This window comes from Drosophila gunungcola, unplaced genomic scaffold (assembly GCF_025200985.1).
Source record: "Drosophila gunungcola strain Sukarami unplaced genomic scaffold, Dgunungcola_SK_2 000047F, whole genome shotgun sequence".
In the NCBI taxonomy this organism is placed as follows: domain Eukaryota; kingdom Metazoa; phylum Arthropoda; class Insecta; order Diptera; family Drosophilidae; genus Drosophila; species Drosophila gunungcola.
This window is the reverse complement of record NW_026453214.1, coordinates 137103-150636: the sequence shown is the minus strand read 5'-3', so window position 1 is coordinate 150636 and position 13534 is coordinate 137103. Positions and strand designations below refer to the sequence as shown.

The 13534-nt window shown below is 45.3% G+C and overlaps 1 protein-coding gene across 2 annotated transcripts in view; it reads right to left on the bottom strand.

Annotated features, from left to right (window-relative positions):
- LOC128264019 (myosin-VIIa) overlaps positions 1 to 13534 on the bottom strand; it is a 481551-nt gene that overhangs the window by 331703 nt on the left and 136314 nt on the right. For both annotated transcript variants that reach the window (XM_052999303.1, XM_052999304.1), the window contains exon 3: positions 7349 to 7487. In XM_052999303.1, the coding sequence (XP_052855263.1) occupies positions 7349 to 7487 (139 nt within the window). The remainder of the gene's footprint in view (positions 1 to 7348; positions 7488 to 13534) is intronic.

The window sequence follows — 13534 nt, the reverse complement described above, 5'->3', positions numbered from 1 at the left end:
CTTGGTAGGGTAAAGCCAACAGAATTTCGTAAAGGAGTCGATTACGGCGAGAATGTGCTTGTTATTTTTGCTTGTGGAGTCTTGTGGACCTAAGAAATCAATGTGATAGGTATGCAGCGGGAAATCCTCTTTGTGCAATGGATGTAACCAGCCCTCCTGTTTGCCACGCTTGCGGTTGGTCAAAATGCACGGAATGCAGCAGTCGATGTACTTCTGAATTGTTTCGTCAATGTTTTCGATGAAATACTCGTTGCAAAGTGTCCTCGGTCATGTGCTCTACCAATGATCTGCTTCTGCATGTCCTTGGGAACTACAATTAGTTCTAAGTCCTTGAAAAGTTTGTACAGGACACCGGCCTTCAGAAAATAGTCTTCATATGGTGAGTTGGAGTCTTTCAGGTGTTCATCTTTTTCTTGCGCTTGCTTGAAACCAAGGGCAATGGAGTTGTCAACGATCGTCATTATTGGGTACCTAGAAAGGGCAACAACGTGCTTCATACGTGAACCTGAACGGTGTTCAACTTTGTAGTCGTACTCTTGGAGCAAAAGTACCCAGCGTGCAACCCTAGTGCACAGGCTTTGCTTGTCTAGCGTCTTCGCGAATGCATTACAATCTGTGATTATCTTAAATGGAGTGCCAAGGAGATACACTCTGAACTTTGTTATGGCCTCGATAATCGCTAACACCTCTAATTCGTAGCTTGAATATTTTCGCTGAGCATCCGTTGTTTTCCTACTCATGAAGTAGGCAGGGTGAAATTGGCCGTCATCTGGTGATTTTTGCAAAAGCACGGCGCCAAAACCATCGATTGATGCATCAGTATGTACCTCGTTGTCATACTTCGGGTTGTAAATTGCCAGAACAGGGGTGGAAGTCAAGTACTTTTTTAAGGATTCAATCGCGTTTTCTTCTTCTGGACCAATTACGAAATTTGCTTTATTTTTGGTCAGATCAGTCAAGGGTTTCGAAATAAGAGCATAGTTGTAGATAAACTTTCTAAGGTATCCGGTAAGACCCAGAAAACTCTCTTGCTGCTTGAGATTCTGTGGAGTCTCGAATTTCGAAACGGCATCGATCTTCTGAGGCGTCGGGGAAATTGTTTTATTCTCGATGATGTGACCTAAAAACTGAATACAGGAAATGACATTTCTTTAGGTTGAGTTCTAGCCCATAGTTGCTGAAAGTTCCTATAACTTCTTTGAGGTTCGATATGTAGATGTGGGGTTTTTATTTATTAAGAAAGTTATAATTTAAAAGTTTGATTATTAATATTAATTAACATAGTAAGTAATCTTTGTGTTTGATTTAACCGTCGTTTCGTCGTCACACGTCGTTCGCTTGAGCACGTCTTTACTCAACTCGATCTCGTCAGCAACTAACGCTCGTCCTGTCGATATGTTTCTCTGCTCGTCTCCTCGTCGTCACATCTCGTTGTAGTGATCGTCGTCTGCTCGTCTTCCTGGAACGCTCGTCTTCTTGGAACGCTCGTCTTCTTAGAACGCTCGTCTTCTTGGAATTCGTCTTTTGATCATCTACTCGTCTTCTTCGTTTTAGTTGCTTCTCTCGTTGTCTAGGGCGTCATGTTATACGAATGCTGGGGTTTTATGTGAGGGATTCGGGGAATAATACAATCTCACTCCCACATTCGGCCATTCTGAGTAAACATTCGCCTCGAATGTTTCGTCTTTGTCTTCGAGGGTGGGCCACGGCTTAAGGTACTCTGCACAGGTTGAAGAAATTTTGGGTCCATCTGAGTTGCCGACTTTTTGGACATCATAGGCATTATTGTGCTTCGTAAGGACCCAAATACTTCGGTTTTAGTTTGCGACCGCCGCCAAACTGCGTTCGTTTTATGGCTACTAGTTCACCAATCTTATAAGTCATTGCCGGTTTACGTCGTAAGTTGTAGGTCTTCTTGTTTTCGGTTTGGATTTTCAAAATTTGACTTTTTGCCTTGAGTCGAAGGTCGTTGCGCGTGTTCTGAAATAAGGCTATGGACTCGTTGTTGATAATTTCTTGAAGCTTCTGGTCATCTTTGTTTCTCATTTTGACTCCGATTAAAACCTCAAATGGAGTGGAGTCGATGCTTCTCGAAAAAGTGGAGTTAATGGCTTGTTGAACTCGATCGACGTGTCTGTACCACTTTGTGGGATCATCCACACTCAGTTTGGATAGAATTGAAATAATGATGGCATTCAGTCTTTCCACTTGTCCGTTAACACGTGGTAGGCCTGTCGTTGATTTCACCACCTTTATGCCTTCCTCTTCGCAATACTGAAGATAGTCTTTCGCGGTAAAAGCTGAGCCTCGGTCCGATATAATGCAAGCTGGGTTACCAAATATATAACTTTGGCCTCGTAGTTTGGCTATGACTTCGCTGGCAGTGGTTGACTTGGTAGGGTAAAGCCAACAGAATTTCGTAAAGGAGTCGATTACGGCGAGAATGTGCTTGTAATTTTTGCTTGTGGAGTCTAGTGGACCTAAGAAATCAATGTGATAGGTATGCAGCGGGAAATCCTCTTTGTGCAATGGATGTAACCAGCCCTCCTGTTTGCCACGCTTGCGGTTGGTCAAAATGCACGGAATGCAGCAGTCGATGTACTTCTGAATTTTTTCGTCAATGTTTTCGATGAAATACTCGTTGCAAATCAGCGCCTTCGTTTTTTTAATAGCAAAGTGTCCTCGGTCATGTGCTCTACCAATGATCTGCTTCTGCATGTCCTTGGGAACTAAAATTAGTTCTAAGTCCTTGAAAAGTTTGTACAGGACACCGGCCTTCAGAAAATAGTCTTCATATGGTGAGTTGGAGTCTTTCAGGTGTTCATCTTTTTCTTGCGCTTGCTTGAAACCAAGGGCAATGGAGTCGTCAACGATCGTCATTATTTGGTACCTAGAAAGGGCAACAACGTGCTTCATACGTGAACCTGAACGGTGTTCAACTTTGTAGTCGTACTCTTGGAGCAAAAGTACCCAGCGTGCAACCCTAGTGCACAGGCTTTGCTTGTCTAGCGTCTTCGCGAATGCATTACAATCTGTGATTATCTTAAATGGAGTGCCAAGGAGATACACTCTGAACTTTGTATGGCCTCGATAATCGCTAACACCTCTAATTCGTAGCTTGAATATTTTCGCTGAGCATCCGTTGTTTTCCTACTCATGAAGTAGGCAGGGTGAAATTGGCCGTCATCTGGTGATTTTTGCAAAAGCACGGCGCCAAAACCATCGATTGATGCATCAGTATGTACCTCGTTGTCATACTTCGGGTTGTAAATTGCCAAAACAGGGGTGGAAGTCAAGTACTTTTTTAAGGATTCAATCGCGTTTTCTTCTTCTGGACCAATTACGAAATTTGCTTTATTTTTGGTCAGATCAATCAAGGGTTTCGAAATAAGAGCATAGTTGTAGATAAACTTTCTAAGGTATCCGGTAAGACCCAGAAAACTCTCTTGCTGCTTGAGATTCTGTGGAGTCTCGAATTTCGAAACGGCATCGATCTTCTGAGGCGTCGGGGAAATTGTTTTATTCTCGATGATGTGACCTAAAAACTGAATACAGGAAATGACATTTCTTTAGGTTGAGTTCTAGCCCATAGTTGCTGAAAGTTCCTATAACTTCTTTGAGGTTCGATACAGCCTCCTTTTCGTCCTTTGCTGGTATAATGTTATCGTCAACGTAAGGGAGAGCGATTCCTCTGCGAGTCAGCGTTCGGAAAATCGCATTAATGTGTCTCTGAAACACTCCAGGTGAGTTTGACAAACCAAAAGGCACCTTAAGGAACTGGTACTGCCCGCTTTGGGTCACGAATGAGGTGTACTTCTTGCTGGAATCGGCTACTGGCACATGAAAAAAGCCAATCCTCTAGTCAATCGTGCTGAACATCATAGCTTCTTGTAAGCGATCAAGCTGGTCGTCAATCAGGGGCAACGGAAAATGGTCTTTTATTATTACCTCGTTGGGAACCGTCGTTTTTCTTAGCAAGCACTACCGGGCTTGTAAGTTCAGAGTCGGAATCTTCGATTACGCCGTTTGAGAGCCACTGCTCGATCTGATCGTCAATTACTTTCGTTTCAGCGAATGCAAATCTACGCGGACTCGAAAAAATTGGGGTTTCGTCGTTTAAAATGATTTTCATTTCAATGTTTGTTGACTTCGATGGTTTAGGAATGTACTTCGTTATTAGTTCACGCACCTCTTTCTTTGCAAACTCACTGGCTGATTCATTAATATCGAGTTCTTCGTTGTCAAGCACTGCTTCGATTTGCATTAAATTGGATTCCAATTCATCTTCGTCAAGATTGTTCAACTTTCGCACACGCAAACCACTTGGACTGAACGAAACTTCTGCTTGCAAGCACAGTTCTTCCCCTATTATCAAACGAGTGTCCATACAATCACACGGAACTATGAAGAAGTTCAAGTCATTAACACTGTTGTCAATCGATACTGCTTGCTTACACTGTCCTATCGGCTTGATCTTATTGGCATTGCTATCTTTTCCAAATCCAATTAGATATACACTGAACTCTTTCAACCTTGGCAAAGCTAACTGCTTGTATAAGTCTTCGCGCAAAATGTTGAACGTGCTGCCCGTATCAAACAACGCCACGCAATTCTGATTTTGGATTGAAACTGCTTTGCTCGTCATGTCACTGTGCTCACTTAAAACTCGCGCGTTGGGCTTGCTTTCTTCGACTGCCTTTTCACTTTGTGGACAATTCTTGGAAATGTGTCCAAATTTGTTGCACTTAAAACATTTTCTTCCTTTTTCTTTGTTGCTGCAGCCACCAGAAATATGTCCCTTTTCACCACAGTTGTAGCAAACGACTTCTTTTTTGCCACCTTTTGAACCACTTTTTGCTGCATAAGCGTTTTTGTCTTTCACGCTTCTTTCCAGAACTTTCGATTTTGCACTTATTGTTTGGTAGTCCTTCAATTTGTACTTGAATTCGTTCATGTTTTTAGCACCGTACAGAATTGATTTATTTAAAGAAAGTTCGTCGATACCGTCGATCACGTATTGAATAAGAGCTTCTTCCTCAACTTTTCCTCGGGATGCAATATCTTTCATGCGATAAAAGTATTCTTGCACATTTTCGTTTGCATGTCGATTGCTCTCTCGAGTTGTGTATGTATTTGTTTGCTGCTTACTCTCGACCTGAACTCATTTAGCAAAGACTCCTTTAATGCATTCCACGAATTTAATCCCTTTTCGCTCAATATAAACATCTTAGCGACACCTTTAAGTGACTTTTTGGCGAAGATAAGCTTTTGTAGCGCATTCCAACCCATAAGTAAGGCTTGATCTTCAAAGTCGCTTATCCATACCTCAACTGGAATTTCATCACTCCCAACAAAATGTTTAATTGACTCTTCTATGTCTCGAAAACTTAGAGCAAATCGCGGCATATCAACTTCCTTGATACGTTGCGAATTCGACTTTCTCTTCCTTTCGCCTGTGGAAGGTATTTCTACACCTGTTGAAAAAACACTTCTAATTTCATCATCATTTTGGCTGTCTTCGTCATTTTCCTTCTCTTCGTCGGTTTCCTCGCTCTCTGAATCGTCCACTTCGTTGAAAAAGAGAAGTTTGCCAAACTGCAGATTGCGAAAAATGTGTAGCTGCAAATTTTCTACGTCGTAGTTAATTCCCAAAACTGCGCATATTGATATCAAGTCTTTGTCTTTCAATTTTGCGTGTATGTATACACATTTGGATTTATAAACTGCGTCATTTTCGTCATACTGAAAGCCAGCAAATTCACGTAAACGTTTGCGATTGTTTCTGTCTCCTTCTCCTTCGAATATGAATTTGTGAAGTGCGCAAATGCTTTCTTTCGATGCATTTTCAGCGTATTGGAAATCAGATCGTTTAGGCAAGCCATAGTTTAGAAAAAAAATGATATTTTCACAGTCGTCTTTAGTCACTTTTTACTTTCACTTTCAGCTTTCCTCGGATACTTCCCGGCGAGCTCCCAAATGTGGGGTTTTTATTTATTAAGAAAGTTATAATTTAAAAGTTTGATTATTAATATTAATTAACATAGTAAGTAATCTTTGTGTTTGATTTAACCGTCGGTTCATCGTCACACGTCGTTCGCTTGAGCACGTCTTTACTCAACTCGATCTCGTCAGCAACTAACGCTCGTCCTCTCGATATGTTTCTCTGCTCGTCTCCTCGTCGTCACATCTCGTTGTAGTGATCGTCGTCTGCTCGTCTTCCTGGAACGCTCGTCTTCTTGGAACGCTCGTCTTCTTAGAACGCTCGTCTTCTTGGAATTCGTCTTTTGATCATCTACTCGTCTTCTTCGTTTTAGTTGCTTCTCTCGTTGTCTAGGGCGTCATGTTATACGAATGCTGGGGTTTTATGTGAGGGATTCGGGGAATAATACAATCTCACTCCCACATAGATGAGATTATATGCATATAAAAAAAATGTGCATAAATCAAATAAAATTATTTTCTTCGGATATAATTTCCTAAACAATGATTCAGATTTTTAAAAATTAATTTTCATACATTTTTTCAACTACGGATCACTAACTATGCCTTAAACTTTTACTAATTTAATTTATTTGATTTGAAAAAATTTTCTGTCCGTCTGTCCGTCCGTCTGACCGTCTTTCCGTCCGCCTGTCCGTCCGTCTGTCCGTCCGTTTCTACGCAAACGGATGATTTTATCATATGGAAACAATTAAAATAAAAATTTAAAAAAAAATTTTACTTTCCTATTTTTTTATTTTTTTTTTTAATTATTTTGGATTTTTAATAATTTGACAGTTCAGAATTATGCTTTAAATTTTATTAAAATCGGAGAACGACATCATATAGCTGCCATAGGATCTATCGAAGAATTAAGCTGCAAATCATCATAGCTTCAATGTTTATAAGCATATCCGCAAGTAAATCATAATTATAATGTTTTCAAGAATATTTAATTTTTGCAATAACTGCAAGGGTACATGAACATCGGCTTGCCGAAGTTTGCTTCCTTTCTTGTTTTTTGTCAAGCGCAATGGACAGCTCGATGGACTTAAACTGTTTACAGTAAATAAATAATATTTAATTAATGTAAAACAATTATATTTAATCAGCAAAAATTATTATAAAATGTTAAAGAATGACAAAAATTGAAGGACTCTACTTAAGTTGTATTAAAAAAGGCACTCGATGGTTATTTAATGTTAAGGGCATTATAACTGTCGAAGAGAAAACGAGTGAATATAATCGGGAATAGTTTGATCTTCACACCTGTAGTGCTAATTTAACTCGACAATTGATGTTTAAACCTCGACTTGTCAAAGTTTGCTTCCTTCTCTTAATTTAAAAAGGCGAACAACTTAGCACTTACCGCAACTTCGACACTGGATGGAGGATATATCCGTGTTGAAACTTTGGTACCTTTGCAATTATCAAAGCACCACTGTGAGTATTGCCTTAGCTTCCCATCTAAATTCTTCATACTGTTCTTTATAAATGAAACGAAGTACCTGCAATGGAAAGGATTAAATGTTATTATATTAAAAATGCACAGATTGGCACCATGGATTAATTTTAAAGATTTACACAAGTTTGCGTTATTTGGGCCTTGTGTATTCAGCCAAACCCCAGCAGTTTTTTTTTTTAGCCATTACAATTTTTTTAAACAGCGAATATGTAGAATTCGACAATACCCAATTTGCGGAGTGTATTAATTCTTTGCTTTCATTTGCATAAATCGACTGCTGAGAATCGTATTACTTTGCCGGGAGCCTTTCCATGTTTTGCAGCCAAAAGACGTTTCGTGTCGGAAATGTTACTGGTAATGAAAACATATTCATTACGAAGCATAGGACATTATATGTAATGTCTGGACAACAAGCTAAATCAACTACCGATAGAAACAGGAGAACGCTGAACAACCAGAATATGCGAACAGATAAGAGTTCATAATTTCCCCATCTCGTTACCATTTGTTTACCATTTGTTTAGATGGATGCCGATTGCCCTTCCCGGAATACGCTTCACTTCAGAAGAAGGTATCTTGGGATCAAAATCCATATGCTACCAGAAGCATTTTTTGCCACAATATTCGATATCAGATATTTTGGAGTTGTTTTTTTGGTATATCAGAAGTTTTTGTTTGAAATATAGTCAAAGTACTCAATGTTAACGATGATTTAAAAAAAACAATTTTGGCAATACTTTAGTACTAATTTTAAAGAAAGGAATCAAATTTTGGCAAGCCGAAGTTTATATACCCTAACAGCTATACCAAAAATTAAATAAATTTTTAAAGCAACAACATTCCGATTTTAATGATTTCGGTTTTACTTGCAGCTATATGATATCGTTGTCCGATTTTAATAAAATTAGAACCGTAGTTTTGAAACAATAAACCCTTAATTTGTATTAAAGTATATTTAAATCAATCAAAACACGGCGAAGTTATAATATTTTCATTTATTTTTACGATTGTTTCCATGGGAGCTATATGTATATGTATCAAACAGACAGATATGGCAAGATCGATTTTCATAGTGATGGTGTTAGGGTCGGGAATGTGTACTTCTGACTGGAATTATAATATATATTTAATTTATATATATATATATAGTGATTTATATATAATTTAGTGAACCTCGGGGAGTGCTTTTTCGGATTGGCCAGATTTCCGTATTGCGTTTCCGAGGTCTGTTTTCTCTACGCAACGCGGAAACCAAAGCTACCCACGTGCTACTCCAGGTCGGGCAAGTTCTCGTGTTGCGTTTCCAAAGTCTGTTTTCTCTACGCAAGACGAACGCTTACCAGACTGGAGAAAAGCGCGGGAAACTACCGCCGGATTTTTCCTACTCACGTCCAGGTTAGGGACAGGCTAGTAAAATGTAGTGAATTTCACGGAAAGGGCTTTTCGGGCCAGTGAGGCTTCTGAGTTGTGTTTTTAAGGTTTGTTTTCTCTACGCAACACGGACGCCAAAGCTGCCTCCGAGGTTTGTTTTCTCTACGCAACACGGACGACGAGGCAGGCCACGTGATCCCGATAACAAAATCCCGGCGGCAACTCCCAGTCCCGTTTTCGTCTCCTACAAAGAGGACTCTGGACGGCCTATCCCAGCCTATGAAAAAGTCCTTACAGTTTGGCGCCCGAGCAGGGACGGCCTAGGTATCCTGTAGGAGTTGGGTTTTTTTTTTTTTTGGTATCACCCGCATGGTTTAAAGAACCATGTCCAGCCGTGGGATTTTGTTTTGATCAGGAGCACCCAAGATTTAAAAGCCTATTTAAAGGGTAAATAGGGAAATCTGTACTGCCATTTACGACAACGCCAATCTACTCTGCTACTGCGCCGCCCACCACGAGCATCCCAGCGACCAACTGCGCCATACCCCGAGCGCTTACCAGGAGCACCCCGGAGGCCAGCTCCGACGCCCGACTTGCGCCCCCAGCCGCGCCATCTACAGCACTCACCGCGTCGAGGACACAATCGCCACGCTCACCGTGGACACCGGATCACCCGCCGCCTTATCATCCAACAACATCCGCGCGACGCCCACTCAGAGGCCCTACAGCAGCGGACACCCATCCGCACCGTACACCGGGTCGATCGATGAAAACGGACCTGGAACGAAAAGCGTCGGAGGACGCAGAAGAAAAACCAGCTTCGTCAACCGCCGGACAGATCGAGGAGGGGAGCTTCTCCGAATCCGACGACACATCCGCGACCCAAGCCATGGGGATCAGGCGGATTTCCTACCGGCGAAAGGACGAACTCCAAGCTCTACTCAAGGAGTTCGGTTTAAACACCCACGTCCAGGTGGACGAACTGCGACCCCGGCTCGCATCGTTCATCGGAGGGTCCAACCACAGCCCGGCTCTCCAGGAACGCTTCGCCGCATTGGAGGCCATCTACCCCACCTCACCGATGCCTGGCACCGAGCCTATTGGATGCACGCCGAGCCCTGGGAAACTTTCAAGCGGGAGTTCTTGGAGTTATTTTCAGCGCCTGGAGGATGCGATCGGGGCCCGCCACCAGCAAGGCGCGAGCCTTTCATGTTCTATGTGGTAGAACTACGCCTGATGATGCAGCGGGCGAACTACTCGTTGGAACAGGAGCTCGAAAGGATCTATGAGAACCTGCTGCCGGAGTATCAACTCTTCATAAGGCGCCATGATTTCTCCTCGCTGCAAGGGTTGACGCAACTAGCCACCGCTTTCGAAATTGCTCGGGACCGAGACCCAGTAAGACAAGCAACACTAGTTCCATCCGCCAGTGGTAGCTACACTACGAGGAGCAGCCCTCCGCCCGGCCCTTACGACCAACGACGATGCCTTTCGGCACACCGAATCCAGCTATAACAAACCGGATGATCTCCCGGGAAGCGGAAACACCCGTCGACGTGACCCGAGCCTGTAATCGCTGCGCGGAGGTGGGACACTTCGTCCGGGAATGGCAGAACCCACCAGTTCCTATACTGCTGGGACTGCGGGAAACGTGGTGTCCGCACCATTGACTGCTACCGCCAGTCGGGAAACAGCCGGGGTCTTCGCACACACAGGGAGCAGGCGGCCCACCCAGCGCTCCCCCATCACTAGATCCATTGACGGGAGGCCGGATCGTCGCCACGGTTTCCATCGAGAGGCAACTCTTCTCGGCAACAATCGACACGGGGGCCTCCAGAACCTTTGTCAGCGAAGCGGTCGCCAACCGACGCGATTTGGGTCGAAACATCAAAGAAGTTCGCACCCAAATATCCCTGGCGGTCGGATCCCCGAAGGAAGTCACCAAGGCCCTACACGCACAAGTGCGCCTAGACCGCATGACCATCCTGGTCCTGCCAACGCTATTGGACGAGGTGATCCTCGGGATTGACTTCCTCTGCAGCATCCGGGCAACCCTAATCTCCGGTCAAGTGTGCCTCCAGCTAGCCCCGCCCGCCAAACGAAGAGCCGAACCAGGCCCAGCCATCCGAGCGGCGATCGCCCACCTTTCGGACCCACCGGCTCCTACCCAGTTGACAACAAGGACCAACGAGGGGGCCACAACGGGTCCCATACCCGCCCCAAGGCATCACATCACGTCGACCGCGGACCAGAACCCAACCCCAGTTCCATCGGAGCACTCGCCACCACCGATCCTCCTCGGTACTACCACGGAAATAACAACGGCCTTGTCACCACCGGATAGCCCGCAGGGAACCGGACACAGAAAACGCTCTGAGGCGCAATGCGTTCCGGAAGCATTTCCCCTAACGGACACCTGGCCATAGTCGCGGAATCCCCACCGGAATCTCTAGTGTCTGAAGAACCTCTCGACGCGGAAAACCTCCGGTTCCTTCAAGAGGAGCTTAGGCACTTCGACCATCTGCAAGGAACAACGGATATAGCCGAGCACACCATTATCCTTCGGGAAGATAAACCGCTGAAACAGCGGTATTATCCCAAAAACCCGGCCATGCAGCGTATCATCAACGAGCAGGTGGACGAACTGCTGCAGGACGGACGAATCGAACCCCCTCGAAGTTCGCACAGCGCACCGCTGGTGCTTGTCCGAAAGAAGACAGGGGACATGCGGATGTGCGTTGACTATCGTCAACTTAACGCACACTCCATACCCGTGGACTCTTCCACTGGAAAGTCATGCCGTTTGGACTTCACTCCGCCCCAACGACTTTCCAACGAGCTCTGGACAGCGTCATCGGCCCCGATATGGAGCCCCACGCCTTCGCTTATTTAGACGACATCATCGTCATCGGGGCAAAGTGGGAGGACCATGCGCGCAATCTGAGGGAAGTCTTCCGGCGTATTTGTATTTGGGTCACCTGGTCAGCTACGATGGCATCAGGACAGACCCCGACAAAATAGTGGAAATTTAGGGGCTACATCCCCCGACTAACGTAAAGGAACTTCGCCGCCATCTCGGAATCGTATATTGGTACAGACCTTTTGTCCAAGTTTATGCCTCCCTCGTACAACCAATGTCGCGTCACCTAAGGAAGAGAGTAAAGTGGACCTGGGAAGAACCCCAACAGCAGGCATTCGATTCACTTAAGGCGCGACTGACGTCCGCAACGGTATTGGCCTGCCCAAATTTTGAGTATAAGTTCCAACTTCAGACAGACGCCAGCGACAAAGGACTCGGCGCGGTCCTCACCCAGAACATTGAGGGCGACGAACGAGTAATCGCCTACGTGAGCCGTCGACTTGAGCGGGCGGAGGAGATCTACTCGGCCACTGAAAAGGAGCGCCTCGCCATTGTGTGGGCCACCCGAAAGCTACGTTGCTACCTGGAGGGTTATAAGTTCGACGTGATCACAGATCACCTGGCCCTCAAATGGTTGAATTCCATTAACAATCCCACGGGACGGATAGCTCGGTGGGCATTGGAACTTCAACAGTACCAGTTCGACGTACTTTACCGGAAGGGTAAATACAACGTGGTCGCCGACGCCCTCTCCCGGCAACCACTCGGAAGACTCCAGTTACTCGCGTAACTTAAGTGCCACTGCAAATGGGTACGAAAGATGCAGGAGCAGGTCCAAAGATGTCCCGAGAAATTTCCGGACTACTCCCTGGATAATGGACAGCTCTATAGACACATAGGGCATCCCACAGGCGTCAGGGTAGGCAACCCCTGGAAGCTGTGCGTACCCCGAGAACAGCATCAACGCGTTTAAGGAGAATGCCACGACCATCCCTCCGCCGGGCACCTGGGCATCCGGAAGACGCTCAGGAGGATCGCCCAGCGTTACTTCTGGCCTGGACTTCATCGGGACGTGGTACGGTATGTCACTAGCTGTCTGACCTACCAACAGTCAAGGTTAGTCAGCGTAAACCAGCCGGCAAGATGCTCACTCGCCAACCTACGGAGCCGACTTCGTTGGACCCCTCCCCCGGACCCGGGGGGTAACACCATGCTCCTGGTTTTCATCGATATATTCTCCAAGTAGGTAGAGCTCATCCCATTGAAGAAGGCCACTGCCGCCCAACTGGAGTTCGGATTCCGAGAATAGATCCTCTCTCGCTTTGGAGCCCCCAGGAGGTTGATTTTCGACAACGGCACGCAATTCACCAGCCGAAGCTTCCGGGCGTTCTGCAGAAACAACGGTATTCAACTGGACTAAACCGCTCCGTACGCTCAGTAAAATCCGACGGAGCGCGCCAACCGTACTATAAAGATAATGATAGCACAATATGTGGATCAGGATCATCGGACATGGGACCAACTACTGCCCGATATCTCCCTCGCCATAAACACCAGCATCTCAGATAGCACGGGGTTTAGTCCGGCTTATCTAGTACAAGGTCGGGAGCCTAGGTTGCCAGGTACCCTCTTCGATGCGGTCGCACCCGAGTTACATGCCTCGCCATTGGACCCAACGGAACGAGCCAAAAGGCTTCAGTAAGCGTTCCGCACCGCCCTGGAAACCAACCAGATAGCTTCTCAGGAACAAAGTCGACACTACAACCTGAGGCGACGCGTATGGCGACCCCAAATAGGTTCACAGGTGCTAGTTCGTCTTCACCATCTGTCCAAGGCCAGCGAGGGCTTTAACGCAATAC